The 21708-nt window shown below is 40.3% G+C and overlaps 1 protein-coding gene across 1 annotated transcript; it reads left to right on the forward strand.

Annotated features, from left to right (window-relative positions):
- The first annotated feature begins 8503 nt into the window (after positions 1-8503).
- Positions 8504-17338, forward strand: LOC137081359 (uncharacterized). The gene is made up of 8 exons (XM_067447645.1): positions 8504-8643; positions 9647-9926; positions 10022-10167; positions 13020-13293; positions 13404-13543; positions 14510-14601; positions 16602-16698; positions 16787-17338. The coding sequence occupies exons 1-8, from the start codon at positions 8556-8558 to the stop codon at positions 16816-16818; spliced, it is 1149 nt and encodes a 382-aa protein (XP_067303746.1). The 5' UTR covers positions 8504-8555; the 3' UTR covers positions 16819-17338.
- Positions 17339-21708: the final 4370 nt, after the last annotated feature.

Genomic DNA, 21708 nt, shown 5'->3' on the forward strand with positions numbered 1-21708 from the left:
GTTGAGCAAGCTGCCTGTGACAAGATGGGCGCCAGTTGCGGACGGCCACCTCCAATGGCCAACAGCGCGCACATCAGCGTCAACGAGACATCTAGCCTTTATTATGGATATCTATGGTCTGCCTGATGGGGATATGGGTGGGCATTCTTAACAGTCTTGGCTAGCATTAATCCAGCAAAAGTCTATACACACTTTCAAAGATCCATCTTGCTTACAGACCATCACAAAAGGAGATGCTTACTCGCTGATAGAGTTGCTAATGATGCCTTTTTCTTCCATTTCAGAAAGAACCTCTCTCAACCTTTGGTAGTGGGCAGGAGGAATACGGCGATAGAGTAAGCGGAACAGATGCACAACCATCAATATCAATGTCCCCCAAACCATACTCGTGCTGAGCTTAGCATGCTATTGTGAACCAGAGCAACTCAAGAAGCGCAAGAAACGTCTCTGTAATGTATGTAACCCTCGTTCCCTGAAGGAAGGGAACAGAGACTTTTCCTGAACCTGGTAAGCCAGGACAACGGCATCCACTATCCAGTGAGACAGCCTCTGTTTGGAGAGAGCCTTCCCTTTCTGCTTCCCTCCATAACAGACAAATAGCTGGTCTGAGGTCCTGAAGCACCATGTCCTGTCTACGTAAGCGCAAAGGGCACGTACTGGACAGAGCAGTGCCAAGGCTGGGTCTGCCTCCTCCAAGGGCAGCGCTTGTAGGCTCACCAATTGGTCCCTGAAGGGAGTGGTAGGAACCTTGGGCACATATTCAGGCCGGTGTCTCAGGATAATGTGAGAGTTAGCCGGCCCGAATTCCAGGCACGCTTTGTCAACTGAAAATGCCTGCAGGTTCCCTACCCTCTTGATCGAAGCCAGAGCAACGAGGAATGCTGTCTTCATAGATAGGAACTTAAACTCCACCGTCTGCAGAGGCTCGAAGTGAGCCATCTGCAGGGCAGTTTGGACAACTGCGAGGTCCCAAGAGGGTACCTGTGGGTACCTGTTGATCAGGTCATGCTGTCCCACTGTTTTAGAGTACAGCAGGTCATGGTGAGCAGCTATTGCCGCCACATAGACTTGAGGATGGAAGGAGACAGCCTTCTCTCCAACCCACCCTGGAGGAAGGAGAGCATGGACCCAATCAGGCATTTGGTGGGATCTTCTCCTTGAGAAGCACACCAGGTGACGAAGCGGTTCCACTTCAAAGCGTAGGCCTGTCTCGTAGACGAGGCTCTCGCTGAAGTGATGGTAGCGACCACCGGTGGTGGTAGGCTACTCAAACCTGTTGCGTCCCGTCCAGGAGCCACACATAGAGGTTCCACAGGTCGGGACGCGGGTGCCATACTATGCCCCCTCTCTGAGAAAGGTCTTTCCTCAGAGGAATAGGCCAGGGAGGTGCTGTCGCAAAGAGTAGGAGTTCGGAGAACCAGGTCCAGCCAGGCCAGTACGGGGTGACCATGAGTACCTGCTCCTTGTCCTCCCTGATCTTGCACAGGAGCTGTGCGAAAAGGCTTACTAGAGGGAATGCATATTTGTGTAGGCACTGTGGCCAGCTGTGCGCTAGTGCATCCGTGCTAAGGGTCCCCTCGGTCAGAGAATAGTACCAGCGGCAATGGGAGGAGTCGTGGGAGGCAAACAGATCTATCTGTGCGTCGCCAAACTGGTCCCATATCAGCTGAACCACTTGGGGATGGAGCCGCCATTCCCCCTGCCGAGGCTGAAACAGCGACAGCTCGTCTGCCGCACGGTTCAGCTCCCCGGGGACATAAATTGCATGAAGCGACCTCAGATGCTTCTGACTCCATAACAAGAGGTGGCGGTCGAGTTGCGACAAACCACGGGAGTGTAGACTACCTAGGCGGTTGATGTACGCTACTGTCACCATGTTGTCTGACCGGACCAGTACATGCCTGTCCTTGAGCAGGGCTCAGAAGCGGAGCAGGGCAAGATGTACGGCCAGCAACTCGAGGCAATTGATATGCCACACATGCTGGGGCTCTTTCCAGGCCCCAGCGGCGGCATGACCATTGCACCTGGCACCCCAGCCCCAGGCAGAGGGATCCGTGGATACCACAACATGCCTGGAAACTCGTTCTAAGCAAATTACCACCCGTAGAAACTGGAGGTTCCTCCACGGGGTGAAGAATTGGTGGCAGGCCGAGGTCACTTGGACCTGGGATGTGTCGCATTGCCATGCCCACCTCGGGACTCGGTCGCAAAACCAGTGCTGAAACGGTCTCATATGAAGCAACCCGAGTGGCGTTACTGCGTCTGTGGATGCCATATGCCCCAGGAGCCTATGAAATAATTTCAGTGGGACCACGTTCCTGCGTTCGATCTGGCAGGCCAGCAGAGACTGCACGCACTTGCTTGTAAGCTGCGCGGTCGATCGCTGCAAACCAATCGCGTGGACGAACACATTCGAAAATGCGTTCAATCAATCAATCAACTTTATTTATATAGCGCTTTTACAATCACGATTGTGTCAAAGCAGCTTCACAGTGTCACACAGGATAATATTGCGACAAAATTAGATTTGGCTGTACAGTCGTACTGGAGAAAACAGTGATGTTATCAGCTTATTTTAATTTATCATATAGCGACAATGTTGGCAGATCAGTATTATAGTTTATAGAATTAAATTAGACCTAATTCATACATTTTATTTGTATAATAAGTTGAATAACTTAGATCATAATTTTAGTGTCCCCAACTGAGCAAGCCAAGCCAAAGGCGACAGTGGCAAGGAACCAAAACTCCATCAGGGCATGATGGAGAAAAATAAACCTTGGGAGAAACCAGACTCAGTCGGGGTGCCAGTTCTCCTCTGGCCTATTAACACACCGTGTAAGATTATTATTCTGGCAACCTTACAGGTTGGAAATCATATTAGATTGGAATATTCAAAATTTCATGGTATCATGGAAGAGACGGATTTATTTAGGATGGGGCATCGATTACACAAGAGCGATTTGACACGAATGATTTGATGCGTTCGGCTGTCAACGTCTTGAAGGGAAGCCTGTGTAGGGTTTGGTTCAAGATGCATAGGTCCAGGATTGGTCATAACCCACCGCCTTTCTTGGGTACAATGAAGTAAGGGCTGTAGAAGCCCGACTTCATCTCGGCCGGAGGGACGATCTTGGATGCATCGGAAGAATTCACTGCCAATAATTAACTAATTCTTCTGCCACAAAGGTGGGTACAATGAACTTAAACCCGTATACTTCAATTTCCAGGTCACCACACACTTCAGCCGAATAACAAGATCTCCACATCCAACTAGGACCACATAATCAGAAATCAGTGAAGGTTGTGGGAGAACTTTGGACCTTTGTTAGCAGGGCCGTGCACAGACATTTTGAGGGACAGTGGCCCAAAGCAAAAAAGGGGCACTATAAGGGGGTTGAGTATCATCTTAATATAGAGAATGAATACAATTGTTAGGCTTTAGTACTAATTACATTTATGTTGTTCAAATTATTCTTCCAAAAAGTTGATTCTGGGCTAATTTGATCTCTTTTCTATTGGAGATTTAAGTATTGGAGATTTAAGTAGCAAATAAGAATCATTTATTGAATATATTTTGAGACAAAGGTCTTGTTTATGATTTATGTAAATCATACGCAGTTTTTTTTTTAAACAGAATGTTATTTTATTCATCAAAATAAACAGAAAATAATGCAAACGTTGCAAGATATTTTTTGCACAAGTATGAACTTTTTTGAAAAATGACCACATTTTTCTTAGGGTTAACTTTAGCCCCAGGCTACCCTGATACAACTCATATCTATAATAGCCTTTATTACCTTTTTTTTTAAATTGTGTATACAATTAATATGGTCTAAATAAAATATCATAAATATGACATGTTATAGATATAAGTGTTAACTCACAAAAATGTATTATAATCGGAAATCTATTTTACAGGAGTTAAATAGCCTATAGTGACAAACTGTCAGCTATTCAGTATACAGTATATGACGATTTACCCGCTGGCATGCTGGAGCTTTTAATTTATGTTTGAACTGTTGAAAGAAACAAACTAATAATTCTGCGGATCAACCACTGTCTGTAATGTAGACTGTAGTTTGTGATTTACCCGTTAATGGGACGACATTCTGGAACTGTCGTCTCCACAGAGAGCGGACCCCGCTGCAGACTGTGAGCGATGCTGCGGAGGGAGCGGGAAAACACAGAATGGATTAGCGGAATTAGTGGATTTTTAGCGGAACAGAGCACTTTTATTACGCTTTTATAGGAATCCTCTGAGGGTGAAGGGAGGGAAGGGGGCAAGAGGGGCACCTTAGCCGATGAGGGCAAAGGGGCAGTGGCTCTAGCCACCGGGCCACCCCCCTGTGCACGGCCCTGTTTGTTAGTACACAACTTGGATTCACCTCCTGTACTCAGCCTGCTAGCCATACTGCCAGAATCCAACAAAATATTCAGTACAGGCATCCCAGCGACACTAACAGCATCATAAAACAATTCACTAGCTCAATAAATCTCTTGTGGATCTGACCCATCTTCTTGGGGAAGTAGGCCCCGTTCCATGCTAGTTAGCCCCTGATTGAAAGTATATTTGAAAGAATCTCTGAACACAATGATGATCATTTTCCTTGCCTTTCTCAGACCCTTTTTAAAAGGCTTAAAAACTAAAAACTACCATTTGTAACTCAAACTTGTATATTCTCTGTGCTCATGAATGGAGAGAGAGAGAGAGAGAGAGAGAGAGAGAGAGAGAGAGAGAGAGAGAGAGAGAGAGAGAGAGAGAGAGAGAGAGATGATATAATGTAGATGGAAGGGAGGAGAGACACAGCTGATCATGTGATGCATATTTAAATGTCTCGTCCTCCATAAAACATAAAACTCTCGCTCTCCATCCCTAAAAGAAAGACAGATGCCTTTAATCATCCACAATGTTCTTCTTCAAGTGCCTGTGGATCTTACTGGGTAACGTACAACAAAATTTGCATCTGCTATTTGACTAGATTCACACTAATACTAACTGAGAGTTCTGCAATATTCCCATTTTTTTCTCTTTGGTCTGGTTGTGGTTTAGTTTACACTCATCTTTCTCTGCTGTGGATTTATATTAGTTAGGTATGAGTTTTCATTTCTGTCTTTTTTTAAAAATGTTTTTATGTCTCTTCTGCTGACCAAGACTCCATTTATTTGACCAAAAATAGTGAAAACAGTAATTGTGAAATATTATTACAATTTAAAACATATGTTTTCTGTGTGAATATATTGTAAATTGTGGTCACAATTCTATAAACAATGTTTTTTTTTTTTGCCATAAACTCCTAATTCTTGTTTATTAATAGTTTAGCTATGAGATGGGATTAAGGATTTAGAACAGGCTTTTACTATGTGCTTTATAAGTACTAATAAACAGCCAATGTGCTAGTAATATGCATGCTAATAAGCAATTAGTTAATAGCGAGTCTTGGACCCTAAACTAATGTGTTACATAAAGTGTAATTTATACCTATGATCTAAGCTGAATTTTCAGCATCATTACTCCAGTATTCAGTGTCACATGATCCTTCACAAATCATTCTAATATGATGATCTGATTCTCAAGAAACATTTATGATTATTATCAGTGTTGAAAACAGTGAAAAACCAATACATTTTATTTTTCAGGATTCTTTGATGCATAGAAAGTTCAAAAGATCAGCATTTATTTGAAATATAACCTTTTGTAACATTATAAGTGCCATTACTCTCACTTTTGAACAATGTAATGCATACTTGCAAAATAAAACTATGAAGTTCCCAATTTTTTATATTTATTATACATATTTATTTATTTATTTATTTACTTACTTACTTACTTACTTACTTACTTACTTACTTATTTACTTATTTTTTATTTTTTTTTATTTTTTCCTGATCTGAGTCTTGCAGTGTTGTTTGTCACTTGATCTCAGGGATAGTTTTTTTTTTTTTTTTTTTACATCTACTTTACCAATCAAATCTTATGTTAAATAGTTGCTCATTTGTGTATGTAAATTGTTTGACAGTCTACTTGATGTTTGTGTTTGTCAGGTGGTGATTCCACAGAAACGTCTGTTCATTGCAGATTATTATTCTTGTCAATAGTAAATTCTTGCGTAACATTTTGCAATAAGGTTGTATTAGTTAACATGAGCTAACTATGAACAACACCTGTTCACCATTAGTTAATATTTGTTAACGTTAGTTAAAGGTGCCCTAGAATGAGTTGCAAAAATATGTTAAATTGTTCTCGGATATCTACATAGAGGGTGTGTGGCTTATTTAAGGGCAAACATTTTCCAGATACAGTTTTACAGGTCCATTTAACACCCTATAAATTGTCCCTAGGATTTAATGCTCTGTTTTTGCCTTATTTAGAAGATTCATGAATATTAATGTTGAGTTCTGCTCTGATTGGCTTATTTCAGCAGCTCACAGCAGTTCAGTCAAGCGGCTCGTGAGTCCTGACAGAACACAGACCGACTGAACGACACTTTAAGCAGAACATCTCAAATGGAGATTGATAAAATGCAGCTTACTTGTTTTCAGATCATCCGTACGCAAGAGAGAGAGCTCGCGTGCATATGGTTGCCAGATTATACATGTTTAGGTAGAACACCGGATAGTATACCTGTTCTTTTCATAGTAAGGCTCTGATTGGGGAAAATTTGGCAACCGCTCAAACGCTCTTCTTTCGCTCTGACATGACCAAAACCAGTGTTTTTTGTTCAAGTTTTTATTTTTTAAACTACGTTTTAGACTCGTCTTTTTTCTTCAACGATATTGCATTTTTATATAACATTAGTCACAATGTAGGCCAAGCAGTGTCTGTATTGTACTCTGAAATACAAGCATGCAAAAACATCATAGGCCTACTTCAGTTTATAAATATATATATTTTTACAAAATAAATAGCCTTGTCAAATGACTATCGTTTTAACTTATATGGTGGAAAAGGGGACGTTTGCTAGAAGGATCGAGTGAACGATCTGTAAGCAACGTATCTACAGTTGTATTTTGTAATACAAAATAACATTAACCTTTGTCATTAGAAACACTATTTAGTTTGGTATGGTACTTGGAGTTTCCTATTGTTACTGTAAGCATCTCGCGTTATCTAGACAATGCGGTCTCTCTAAGAAACTTTCAAATTAATCAGAAATTGTTTAAACAGTCAATAAGGGGATAAATCGCTACTTACTGCTTGCAGGAATACCCCTTTCTTAAGTTTAAGATGCTGAGCGAAGCTTGCTTGAAATGGGCCGAAAAAAGGAAAGATTTTGAATTAAATTGTTGTGGTATCCGATTATAATAAACATCAATCATGAATGTTGACATTTTTATCTGTGGGAAGGGTATGAAAAGTCCTCACGTCTCCTGCACAGCCTGGAACATGACATTTATGTCCATGAGAGCTGCTGTTTTTTCTATCCTCAAGTGTCGCTTGTTTACATGCAGTCCCAATGATTTGGCTCCGTCAGTTCCGCCTGGCAGTGAACATGTTTGGACCGGTGGAAATGTTAGGGGCGTACAAATTAATGCAGTTGCCAGCAGTTGCGTCACTGGTGGTGTTATGTTGAGAACCACATATTTTTCCATGGTGTTTTTTATGCACAAGATTTACATAAGAAGTACGAGGCAATGGTGTTTGAGACTCACAGTATGTGATGTCCATGTACTGAACTCTTTCACTATGGCAAGGTTAATTCAATTTTTCATTTTAGGGCACCTTTCAGAAAATACAGCCGTTCATGTTTTTTTCATGTTAGTTCACAGTGCATTAAATAATGTTAACAAGATTGTAATTATACATTAGTAAATCAACAAAGATAAATAAATGGTTTATAAGTGCAGTTCATTCTTAGTTCATGTTAACTAATGTAGTTAACTAATATTAACTAATGAACCTTATTGAAAAGTGTTACCAATTCTTGTAAACATGCTCATTACACAGATATTTTTTTATTCTCAAAGTAAATTAAAGCAAAAATACAACAAAACCTGGTTCTCTGATACTCACTCTGATACTTTGAATCTTGATTCTACAGTGTTTTTATTGATTGAGGAAAGGGCAAATGGACAAGAAGGTAAAAATCATCCATTTCATTTCAATTTATCTTCTGTTTTATCTGTCTGACCAAGATATGCCTTTTGTCCTTGAAACATTTTCCAGAGAATGCAGCACTTTGGGGCAAATCTACTCAGTCATCAACTTTCGAAGGCTCTTATTCTGGTCTTGCACTTGACTTACTCAACACCTGGACCCACACTAATGAAGAGACCGACCCGTGGTGGAGAGTGGATCTTCTGAAGATATACAGAGTGAACAGAGTGACCATTACTAATAGAAACAGCTTTGCTTTGAGGATAAACGGGGCAGTGATTCGTGTGGGGAACTTCCTTGACATTTACAGCAACACCATGTGAGGCTTTCTTTATCTGTTTTGTTTATTGCGACTGCAGATGAACAGAAACCAATAACGGATGATCTCTCTGTCTGTAGATGTGGTGTAATTTATACTCTAGCAGCCGGTGCCACGGCCACTTTCTCATGCCGCGCAATGGAGGGACGTTACGTGGTTGTTCATATTCCTGGAGATGAAAAGATTCTTAGTATTGCTGAAGCTGGGGTCTATGGGTATTTGGCAGGTAATTCATTGTTGAGCATTTTTTGATATTGGCTGTCTGAAATGCTTTAACCTGATTGGTCCGTCGCAGTAGGGCGAGAAGGGTATAGCTGCAGCCTGGAGATCTCCAAATTGGGGTGGGAGCTCTAAAATAGGACATGGTTTCCTCCCATTGACAGACGGGAACAGGACATGCATGCTTGAAAATGAATAGTGTGCTAAAGCTAGCACGGGCGGCAGTGGCTCAGTGGGTCATGTAGGTGGTCTACAAACCGGAAGATTGGTGATTCCATCCCCAGATCCACATGACCAAGTATCGAGGTGTCCATTAGCAAGATACCAGCTGCTCCCAACGAGCATTGCATTGCTGACACCACTGTCGGTGTATGAATGGGTGAATGGGGGAATGTGTGGCGCATGTAAAGCACTTTAGTGGCCATGGGTCTGTTGAAAGCGCTATATAAATGCAGTCCATTTACCATTTATCAGTCCATTGGAATTTGTATTAATGTTGCTGTAACTTTTTTTTTTTAGATCAACTGCAAACTGTTTAATTTACACATTTTCTATTTTGAAATGTAATTCAATTGGTTGAAGCCATAGTCTCTGTGTGTGGAGACCTCGCCCATGTTTGGAAGTTCTGCCCATTTTTTGGAGACCTCCATTCTGCAGCTATATCTACTTAAACAGAGCTGTTTATTGATCGCTCATCTGACATTTCTTTCATGTCTTTGTTTTATTCAAAATCATATTTTTTAAGGTAATATTGTCATAGTCTTTGTTGTGTTGCTAGAACACATTTTTTGTACATATCATATCAATTGCAAAATTATGCAAAAAAATTACAGAAGTTTTCGACCTTAGGTCCTAACTTAAGATATGAGAACTTGATTTAGGATTTTTCACATTTGTATTACAGAAGAAAAAGTCAACTTGATTTACGATCTTAAGGCGCTTAAGACAATTGCGCAGAAAATGTGTCTGCTGTGTTTTGCAGATGGGTCACATTTTTATTAATTTCCCAGGAAATCGGGCAATAGGAGGAGCTGTTGCACAGTCGTCAACATTTGGGGACTGGTTTGCTAATAAGCCCATTGATGGTAATCGAGGTCTCCAGCAGTTGAATACAGGATGCTTCTCAACCCTTAATGAGACTAACCCGTGGTGGAGGCTGGATCTGCGTGATGTGTACAGAGTTAGTAAAGTGGTCATCACTAACATAAAACAATGCTGTGAAAAACGAATAAATGGAGCCGAGATTCGGATCGGGAACTCTTTGAGTAATAACGGCAACAACAATCCCATGTGAGACTCTTGAGGTTGAAAGAACTTGAGTAGAAATGTGAAGATAATAGGGCAGTGTCTTTATTTCATTCATCTGTTTGTCTCTCTGTCTGTAGATGTGCTGTTATTCCTGCTATTCCAGCAGGCGAGTCCTACAGCTACTCATGTGATGGGATGGTCGGACGTTATGTGAATCTGATCATTCCTGGAGATCAGAAGATTCTTACTCTTTGTGAGGTTGAAGTCTATGGGTATTTAGCAGGTGATTCGTTATTGTACATGATATGTAATACCATATCAATAGTGTAGAATTGGTTGGAAGGGTGAAGCCTTTTTTGCAGAGTCCTGATTCATTCTTTCTTGATATCAAAATGTCTTACTTATAACCCACATATGTAAAGTTGATTACTGCAATTAATTAACAAACATAATTCATTGTTTGCATTCACCATTTTGCCCTAAATGTAAGCATTGGACTCTGTCATAAACAGGTTGTCAGGTTGTGTATACACACACACAATGCAGAAGATAAATCATCAATAAAGTCTTTAATATAAAATGTTGTATAAAATAATGAAGCATTAAGAGTTCCTTTCACTGGAACTAAGGGCCAACCTCTGAAAAACCCACCCCATAACTGGAGCTATTGACTCTGCAGAAAGTTGGTGACTTCTGCACACTGTGACCCCCAGCATGTGCTGACCCCGCTCTGGGATTTTACGTGGCCTATCACTTCGTGGCTGAACTGCTTTTCTTCCCAATTTCTTTCACAGTTATAATCCCACTAACAGTTGAGCGTGGAATATTTAGTAGTGAGGAAATTCAGGAATGGACTTATTGCACAGGAGGCAACCTATCACGGTACCAAGCTTGAGTTCACTGAGCTCCTGAGAGCGACCCATTCTTTCACAGATGTGTGTAGAAGCGTCTGCAGGCTTAGAGCTCGATTTATACCCCTGTGGCCATAATGATTGGAGCACCTGAATTCAATAATTTTGAGGGGTGTCCAATACTTTTGGCAATATAGTGTATAATCTACAAGGCAAACACAGATGAAAGCAGGTAAATCTCACCAACACGTATACATTGAGGCCGGACAACTCACTAATGAAACAACGTAACGTCCCTTCTTGGAAAGGTGCGACAGTCCAAATGATAGGGAGGCTGGGCGAGGATTCTGGGGACACGGAATACTTCATGGTAGACAGGACCAACAGGGGAGCAGGACTGGGGGGGATCAGCAGAGGTAGAGGTTCATCCTGTCCAAAAATGAACAAACTGTCTAAAGAGTCCAACTCACTCTGAAAGAGTATTTAATAATTTTTATCTTTCCCTTATCAATTTCAGTTCTTTCCAGCCTTTAGCCGCTGCCTACAACACGTACTGTTCAACTTCATTCAAAGAAGAATCAAGCAAGTCGACACCATTATGACTAAAAGTTTGATATTTATGACTAAATATATGACTAAAGCAAGGTGATATTTGACAATGGTAAGCGTATCCATTGCAGACTGGTGGGGGTGGCCTTCGATGGCAACATGCCCAATGCATTATGGGTGTTGATGTATCTCCCTATCGTCTGCCAGTAAACATGGTAATGGAAAGTAACTTATTTCAATTCAAGGGTTTGTGGATATTTGTTGATAATAGTCTGCCATTGTTTTATTAATAGAACTAGTGGGCACCTTTTTTTCACCCCCCCCCCCCCCCCCAAAAAAAAAGGAATCTTAAGAGCTGCAATAATATTAGTGCTTGGTCTCAGTTTTATAAGCTTTACTAGAAGATGCCCTGCCTTATTTTTACAATTTGTAAAGTTTGGTAAATGTCTTGCATATTATTGACCCGTGTAGTTCAGGCAGGAAGACAAGGACAGGTAAATACATCGCTCAAATTAAGTTTACTGAAGGTTTCTCAAAACAGGCAATACCTAGAAATAAGCACATTCTTTACTAGGGATGCACTGAATCCAGGATTCGGGTTCGGATTCAGACGGATATTGGGCTTTAATATCGAACCCTAGGCTTGCACTGCGATACTGGTCGATGATGCCGCGGTTGATTATGGCAGCGTGTTTACTAGGTGGACCGTTCGAATGCAGTAGGCTGTGAGAGAGTGAAAATGGATCTTGTGAACAGAAAATGTGTTGTTTGGCAGTATTTTCAGTCACAAGAAGGCAATTTACGCAATTAATGACGTCATTACGTAAGGACGTAAAAGAACCAGTGATCGTTTTTTTTTAACCGGTTCATTGAAACGAACTGTCGGAAAGAACCGTTTCGCGGAAAAGAACCGAACTTCCCATCCGAGAGAATAAGAGTTGTGCATGAAGGAATCTACAGACAGCAAAACGGCACAGTCATCCTGGCATAATGTTGCCTTTTTTTTTAAATTAAAATTAAATATAAAATACACTGCTGTGGACGTTGTTTATGTCATTAATGTGTTTACTGTGATAATGGACTGAGGATGGGAGTTGGATTTGGTATTCGGTTTTGGATTCGGCAGAATCTTGACCAGTGGATTCGGTATTCGGCCGAACCTCAAAAATCTGGATTCGGTGCATCCCTATTCTTTACATAACTGTTAAACACAATGGTGACCTTGGGCCTATTGCACAAATCTAGGATAAGGGATTAAGCCAGGATATCTTGGTGATCCTGGCTCAGTTTATATGCTAATACAAAGTGTTATATTTCATTATCGTTATCATTCTTGGTGTGAGTGTGCCTTCAGGATATGGTTACACGACAGTATTGTACTAAATTTTGCATACACATGACAAGATCACCAAGATATCCCGGCTTAATCCCTTATTCTAGTTTTGTGCAATCGGCCCCAGACAAAGACTTTGAAGAGGATGACCTTAAATAGAGAACCAAAAAAATATATTTAAAAAGACACAGCTGAACAGAACTAGACTAACAAGGGTAACCAAGGAAACAGACAAAAGGCGGGAAACTGAAAAAAGGAACTCGTGACAACACATGTGAGTCCCTCTGTGTTGATCCAATGCCTCACAGAAATGACTCACTTCAAGTCATTGTTCGCTGATAATCTTCCCTTCTTCCCAAACTTTGTGCATCAATGTAAATGCCTTTTTCCTTCATTTTCTAGAAAATCTGGCAGTAAATGGAGCTGCTACACAATCATCAACATCTGGGGATGAGTTTGCTGAAAAGGCTGTTGATCGAGGTCTCCAGCAGTTGTACACAGGATGCTCCTCAACCCTTATTGAGACTAACCCGTGGTGGAGGCTGGATCTGCGTGATGTGTACAGAGTTAGTAAAGTGGTCGTCACTAACAGAAAACACTGCTGTGCAGAACAAATAAATGGAGCCGAGATTCGCATCGGGAACTCTTTGGAGAACAACGGCAACAACAATCCCATGTGAGACTCTTGAGGTTGAAGGAATGGGAAAGCTTGAGTATAAGCGTGAATGTGAATATATGACAGTACCTTTATCTCATTCATCTGTGTCTCTCTCTCTCTGTCTGTAGATGTGCTGTTATTCCTGCTATTCCAGCAGGCGAGTCCTACAACTACTCATGTGATGGGATGGAGGGACGTTATGTGAATCTGATCATTCCAGGAGACATGAAGATACTCACTCTCTGTGAGGTGAAGGTCTATGGAGAAGGTACATCAGTCATATAGGTTTATGATATCAGATAATAGTAATAATGTATTCACAAATGTAGTCATATATTTTTTTGTCAACATAACAGTGAGGAGTATGGAGGACCAGAAATAAAAAAAAAATTAAAAAAATGAATGAATAAGTAAATAAATGAATAAAAGATAAATAAATGTGATAATTGGGAAATAAATAACAGAATAAACGACTCGATAAAATAAATGATACATTTTTAATATATATTTTTTTATTTTATACTTTCTTTGCTTTTACACATTAAAAAATAAAAAAATAAAAAAATAAATGTATATATATAAAAATATATATATAGCTCCACAAATAGCTGACATTGAGTTGCGCAACTTAGCAAATTAAGTTGAAAACAACACATCAAAGGGGGGGTGAAATGCTGTTTCATGCATTTCCGGTTTCTCACAAGTTTCGGCGAGTTTTTTTCGAGTATGGGTCGGCTTGACGTTAATAGAGCGGAAGGTCCTTGTATGGGCTGTACGGGCTCTTCTCCCGGTAAGGTGCACGCGCGTGATTAGAGCGAGAGAGGAAATGCACGCCCATACACACTCTCAGCTGCAGATCCAGTCGTCGTTATAGTCCGCGCCGCGCTCCACTTTATTCCTATGGGTGACATCAAGCAACTTCAACGCTTCAGCACAGCATAAAATAAATACATGTGGGAATAAATACATCTAAAAATAAATTAATGCACAAATAAATCAATGTAAATTATGTAAATCAATGTAAAGTTATTTATTTTCCTATCAAATGTATTTGTTTATTTATTTATGTATTTATTTATTTATTCATTCATTCATTCATTTTTGAGTTTAGGTTCAGTCCTCCACAGAGGAGCATGGATATGGTTTAATAAATGCAAATGTGTAGGCTCCAATATTTAATTGTCCATTGAAGTCAAAGTTGAATGTGTTTCCATGTTTGACTGTGTTTGTTTAGGTCCCTGTTTAAAAAAGTCGTTTGTAAAAATGCAGTTTAACTCCATCAATGATTGGACTGACCCTTCAATGAGAGAACATCTTCTGAACCAGGTGAGTGAAAGAAACATATTCAACCCTCATGATTACAGTGAGGAGCAGAAATACTTTATATTAGGCTCAATTATTCTCAAATCATTGATTTGTGTGTGTGTGTGTGTGTGTGTGTGTGTGTGTGTGTGTATGTGTGTGCTGCATTTCATAGTAAACATTAAAATAAAGGTTGTTTATTGGCATTGATGGTGCCATTAAGAAACTTTAACATTCATGGAATCTTTCCAGTCCACAAAAGGTTTTTGTTCTTCACACTAAGAAAAAATTTTTTTAAGAAGTGATCAATAAAATGTTCTTTGGGGAACCAAATATAGTTTCTATAGTTTCACCCGCTCTCTCACTCTTAGAATACACAAAATAATTTTTTTTTAAAGTGCACATGTAACACATTTAATTTTTCTTTTACGTTTACACATAATTTGTATACAACCTATCGCATATAGTATATATTTTAAATAGCTTACTCACAGATTAATGAGATGGGTGTGCTTGACATGACATGCCTAAAGCTTGGAATATACTCTGCAAGAAAAAAGAAATGTTCCTTTTCTCGAGGTGGCAAGAACAAGAATAAAGTTCGTTCTTGCCAGTACATCCCATACTTCACGAGAAAAGCAGGTGCCAATCATTTGCGTTTCTCCGCATTAATCACGCCTTCTTTAAATCTATGACCAATCACACAATAGTTCTCCCGCAAGAAAAAAGTTCTGCTCAGGCAATGTGTCGAGAACAAGCTGCGAGAACTCCCAAACCAAAACGCCATTTTGTTCTCGCAGCCCTGGGAGCGAGAACTTTTTTCTCTGTTCTTGCAGAGTATGTAGCAGCCTTAACTCTTTTGTCATTTATGCTGGTAAGTGTTGAGGACCCAATTTTGTTGTTGTGAAAAATGTATTTCCATACTGTGAATAATAAATGTGTATCCTTTTAATTTGCTTGTTACACAGTGGAACCTAACTTACTGTAATAAATATTTGACATAGCCTATTTTTACAATTATTCCTTGGCATCTTCACGTACTAGACTGGATTTTTTGTTGTTGTTTGCATGCTGGAAGTACGCTATTATGTTGTGTGCAGGGTGATGTTAACTGTCACAAAGGTGTTTTGGTGTAGGTTCATGTTTCATGTTTTAAGGTTCCATGTTCACTGTCATGTTTTGTCATGCACTTCCTGGTCTTGTCATGTGATCTTTTGTCATGTGATTCCATGCCCTCATGTGTTCCTGCCTCGTGTTCCTGTGTCTTGTTTTCATTGGTTTATTGGTTAATCATTGTTCACAGGTGTCCCTCGTTTTGTCACTTGCCCTTGTGTATTTAAGCCCTCATGTTTGCCATAGTCTTTGTCAGTTATTGTTGATGTTGTAACGCACTGTTGGTGAGTGTTTTGCATAGTCAAGTTTATGTCTAAGTCAAGTCTAAGTCAAGTCTAAGTTAAGTCAAGTAAAGTTTTATTTTGTTTTGCCAAGTCTTTTGTTCATGGTTGGATTATGTTAATAAAATGCACTTGGGTTCATCAACCTCGCTTTCAGTGGATTACCCGTGTTACATTAACTGGTGAGGTACATACAAAGAAGAATGGAAAGACAACTATGCGTTCATCAAACCTAGACTGATTGTCTTGTCAATTCTTTTGATAACAAAAAAGCTGAATTTGCTTCTTTATTAGGGTTAGCATTATAAGCAAACATTTAATTGGTTCACTCATTCCGCTTGAGTGCCCTTTGTGCCATGGTGGTTCGAAAATATGTTAAATGTAGGGCTGCCTCCGACTAAAGAAGAAAATAATAATTTGATCTCATTTGCAGTAGAGCATTTCAAAACATTTTCAAATGTTGTCTGAAAGTGCAAATCCTGAACTTTGGTATTCACATTAATGTATTATTATATGACCTCATAGAAATGGAAATTAGGTTGATACTGTAGAGTTTCTTTGAGACATGACACAAGAGAAGTGTATGGTCATATTCTGATCTAATCAGTTTAGTGTGAATGTTATTTTCAGTTGGGATCTGCTCTTGCTGAAAGAGGATTAACAAATGTGACACTGCGATGGTCCCAAACCCCTCAACAGGTGATCCAGAAGGAGAACACTGATAAACGTGAGTCCGTTCACACACCGGCAATAAGCTGCACAAATTAAAGTGATTTAAACAATTATTGTAATGAGCGAAACTGTTTCATTTGCAGGTTTCGGTGATAAAGAATATAATAAAAAATAATGACCCTGAATTCAACACTGTCTTCGAATCAATAAAATTCAGAACTTTCTATATAACTACATGTTTACAACACTTCCGCTTCACTTTCTGTTGATTCAAACCTTTAAAAACTATAAAACATTGTATAATGTATTAAATAAATATAGTACTACGTATTTAATGGAACTAAATGGTTGTTCACATTGAAACTCATAATTCTGATAAAACGTATGACATTTGTTCTGTATATTCATGGATTCCTTTAATTATTATTCATGGTTATATTGCTATTTTATTTGCCAGTTGTCAGGGACAATCTGAGTTTACCTGTGGATGGGTGTTTTAGTTCTGTGCCTCAGTCTTCTGTGTTTCAGATATTCTCTTAGGTCACAAATGGTTTGTTTCCCTTTTCTTTGATTGGTTTGTTCTGTCTATTTAAGCCCTGTGTTTCTTTCAGTTTATTACCAGTTCTGCTTTGCGTTTGCCTGAGTTGGTTGTTCTGTTTCTTGAATTCCTTTTGTTAATAAAAATGAGAAAATGATCTAAATGCCGAACTCTTCATTATTGCAACCAATTTGTTACAAATATCTATGCACTGTACAAGGAATAATTTTTTATTAAATTCCATGCTAAATTTTCATGCAGTGCGTATTTGGTAATTTCCATATAGAAAACAACAAATAGAACAACATACGTAAAGCACAAGCGGAAGCCCTTTCTGTTGCAAGGCCTGTTTCAGATTAAACAAAACAAAAGCTGCTTCTAAGTCTACTGCATAAATAAATAAAAATGATTTGATATGAAAATAAACTAGATAGTGATTTAGTTAGAAGTTATGTCCCCTTTTAAAAGCAACCTATGTTATACTTCCCTTTCTTTGAAAATCAAATAACTGATTTCTTGTTGTATCAATAGGAAGAGAATTACACTAATATAAATTAAGATCAAGAGCCAGACTAAAGGGAACACTGATCTCCATAATGGTGACTTCAAACAAAAACATTTTAGGAAATCAACATCAGTTTATGAAGTCAGCTTATGTGATTCAGCATTTAAGATGACTTTGGGAAATGAGTGAATGCAAACAGAAAATTAACTGCATTAGTGGAAGAAATTAGTCAAAACTCTATTTGTCCCGCCTCTCAAACTGGCAAGCAAACCAATAATGAAAACATTAATATTGTCAATTATAATGTAAAATAGCTGTTTTCTATATAGTAATGTGTAATTTATTCCTGTAATAAATCAGCATGACAGGTGTCTGAAACGACTATCGAATCAAGGTAATCCTTTTGACCAGCGACAGCCCAGGATGTCATCAACATGCGAACCTGGAAGTATATAATGGCACCTTGCAAACAATTAATTATTTTCTTCTTTGGGACAGTTCTGTCTGAAACGCTTTAAATTAATACAAATACAATATAAAATGCACAGAGCAGATCAAGTGTTTTCAGAACTGTGCTGACCCATGTTCTAGATACTGGAGGACACACTCGAGCTGCTTCATTCAGAAGAATCTCAAAGTGCAACAACGGAAAAGGGAAAAATTACAACAACAAAAAAGAATAAAAAGTAAAAATATAGAATAATACAAATCGACCACAGTTAAAAGCTTGTGCATTTAACAGTAATACAGATGACGGATGCACTCACAGCTGGAAAGAACAAGTACATTGCAGATATTAGGGGTTGAACGACCTTCTGTTTTTTTGAAGTCGACATTTATGTGATGAAAGTTGAGTCGACGTCGACTAGTTGCTGATGACGTCATTAATGAACAAATAAGCCTGAGCCTCGAGCTGAGACACGAACACGGGTCTTCTTGTGCCCAGGACAGCTATAGCACATAACACAGCGCTGCCCATGAGGTTATCACTCCTTATGGTCATTATATTTCTCACAGATTTCAGCTCGTTCTGAATAAGATACAGATAAAGTAACACATTAAAGATAAGAATGCATTAGTGAGTGATTGTGTGTGAATTCATTCTACCTGCCAGCGTCTCTCTACTAATAGCGAAGCTGTGAGTTTTAGTTATCAAGAAAGATATGCTAGAACTTTTCAATTTCTAAGCTATTTTATTGATAAATCACAGAACATCCATCCATTCATCATCTTCCACTTATCCAGGGCCGGGTTGTGGGGGCAACAGTCTAAGCAGAGACTTCCCTCTCCCTAGCCACTTCCTCCAGCTCCTCCGGGGGAACCCTGAGGCGTTCCCAGGCCAGCCAGGAGACATAATCCCTCCAACATGTCCTAGGTCTTCCCCCGGGGCCTCCTCCCGGTGGGATGTGCCCGGAACACCTCCCTGGGAAGGCATCCAGGAGGCATCCGAAATAGATGCCGGAGCCACCTCAGCTGGCTCCTCTCGATGTGAAATAGCAACAGCTCTACTCTGAGCTCCTCCCGAGTGACCGAGGTTCTCACCCCATCTCTAAGGGAGCGCCGTGTCTTCACCACGACAGATCGGTACATCGCCCGCATTACTGCAGATGCTGCACCGACCCATCTGTCAATCTCCCGTTCCATCCTTTCCTCACTCGTGAACAAGACCCCAAGATACTTAAACTCTCCACCAACCTGAAGTTGGCAGTTACCCTTTTCCAACTGGAACCATGGCCTCGGACATGAAGGTGCTGATTTCTCATCCCAGCCGCTTCACACTCGGCTGCAAACCGTCCCAGTGGATGCTGAAGGTCCTGGTCTGAGGTTGCCAACACGACAACATCATCTGCAAAGAGCAGTGCCGAAATCACGTGGTCCCCAAACCGGACACATTCCGGCCCTTGGCTGCGTCTAGAAATTCTGCCCATAAGAATTATGAACAGAACCGGTGACAAAGGGCAGCTCTGCCGGAGAACAACACACACTGGGAACAAATTTGACTTACTGCCGGCAATGCAAACAAAGCTCCTGCTCTAGTCGTAAAGGGAACGAACAGCCCTAAGCAGGGGACTTGGACCCCATACTCCCAGAGCACCCTCCACAGGGTGCCACGAGGAACACAGTCAAATGCCTTCTCCAAATCCACAAAACACATGTGGACTGGTTGGGCAAACTCCCATGAACCCTTTAGCACCCTGTGAAGGATATAGAGCTGGTCCAGGGTTCCACGACCGGGATGAAACCCACACTGCTCCTCCTGAATCCGAGGTTCCACTATCGGCCGAATTCTCCTCTCCGGTACCCTGGTATAGACTTTCCCAGGGAGGCTGAGAAGTGTGATCCCCTGTAGTTGGAACACACTCCCCAGTCCCCCTTCTCGAAAAGAGGGACCACCACCCCGGTCTGTCAGTCCATAGGTACTGTCCCCAACCGCCACGCGATGTTGCAGAGGCATGTCAGCCAAGACAGCCCCACAACATCCAGAGACTTAAGATACTCAGGGCGAATCTCATTCAACCCCGGCGCCTTGCCACCGAGGAGCTTATTAACTACCTTGATGACTGGAAGCCAGTGCTGAAGCGGTCTCATATGAAGCAATCCGAGCGGCGTGACTGCGGCCTCGGATGCCATATTGCCTCAGGAGCCTCTGAAATAGTTTCAGTTCTCGATCTGACGGAGGCAAGTCAGCAGTGACTGTGTGCGCTCACTTGTAAGCTGCGCGCCCATGGCGACCGAGTCGATCTTCATAGATAGAATAGTCTGAGAATAGTCAAATTAAGTCCACTTTATTTATATATTGCTTTTTACGATGACGATTGTTACAGTGAACGGTGATGTTATCAGCTCATTTCAATTATCATATAGCGACAATGTGGGCAGATCAGTAATATAGTTGATATAGTGTACACTCAATTTAGTAATTAATTTTATTTGGATGTTTAGTTGAAAACTTAGATTGAAATTTAAATCACATATGACTGCAGGTATAATGTAGGTATAAAACAACCCCATAAAATAAACAAGCTTATCAATGCAGCTGTTAAAAAGGGTTATAACATTTAACTACATTAAAAATGCAAAAATGTTTCATTCTCATAGTTGTTGTTGTTGTTCCATGTCTTGAATTACAGAAAGTTTTACATGTTTTTAATGGGTTTTCAATGATACTGTGACTTAACTGTCATGTGAAACACTTACAGATGGCTTACCTCGGTCATTACTGTCAGAGATTTTACATGGCTTTAATCTTTGTCATAGTAAATGCTGGGTACTAACCAATTATATGTAATCTGGATTATATGATCAGATTTTAAAAAAATAAGAATTTGTAGATTATATATATATTTTTTTAAATGAATGAATGAATGAATGAGGCATTTATATAGTGCTTTCATATGTACTACTGTACACCCAAAGCGCTTTACACTCATGTCAGGGGTCTCTCCTCAACCACCACCAGTGTGCAGCTCCACTTGGATGATGTGACGGCAGCCACAGTACAACGGCGCCAGAGCGCTCACCACACACCAGCAATAGGTGGAGAGGAGAGAGAGGGTGATAGAGCTAATTCAGTGGATGGGGATTATTAGGAGGCCATGATTGGTAAGGGCCAATCGAGGGAATTTGGCCAGGACACCGGGGTTACATCCCTACTCTACCGAGAAGTGCCATGGGATTTTTAATGACCACAGAGAGTCAGGAAATTAAATAACTCTTGGCATCTGGAATATCTCACGACCTCCCGAGTGTCCGAATTCATGATGATTCAGAAGGCTTGAACATACAAGTCACTCATATCAACTATAATTTCTTATTTCACTGTATCATTTGGGTCATTTGACTCAACACAACATAATTCGTAATTCCCCCGTCAAACATCAGCGCATCAATGGCTCACGTTTCAGTAACTCACATCTCAGTAAAACGAGAGAGAGAGAGAGAGAGAGAGAGAGAGAGAGAGAGAGAGAGAGCGAGAGAGAGAGAGAGAGAGAGATGAGAAAATGGAGATGGAAGGGAGGAGA

The sequence above is a fragment of the Pseudorasbora parva genome, chromosome 1, assembly GCF_024679245.1.
Source record: "Pseudorasbora parva isolate DD20220531a chromosome 1, ASM2467924v1, whole genome shotgun sequence".
Classification (NCBI taxonomy): Eukaryota; Metazoa; Chordata; class Actinopteri; order Cypriniformes; family Gobionidae; genus Pseudorasbora; species Pseudorasbora parva.

What these genes read in the sequence shown, in the direction of transcription:
- LOC137081359 (XM_067447645.1), top strand. Translation starts at nt 8,556, where the DNA reads ATGGAGGGACGTTACGTGGTTGTTCATATTCCTGGAGATGAAAAGATT. An exon ending in AACGGCAACAACAATCCCAT is followed by an intron (nt 9,927 to 10,021) that starts GTGAGACTCTTG and finishes CTCTGTCTGTAG; the next exon opens with ATGTGCTGTTATTCCTGCTA. An exon ending in AACGGCAACAACAATCCCAT is followed by an intron (nt 13,294 to 13,403) that starts GTGAGACTCTTG and finishes CTCTGTCTGTAG; the next exon opens with ATGTGCTGTTATTCCTGCTA.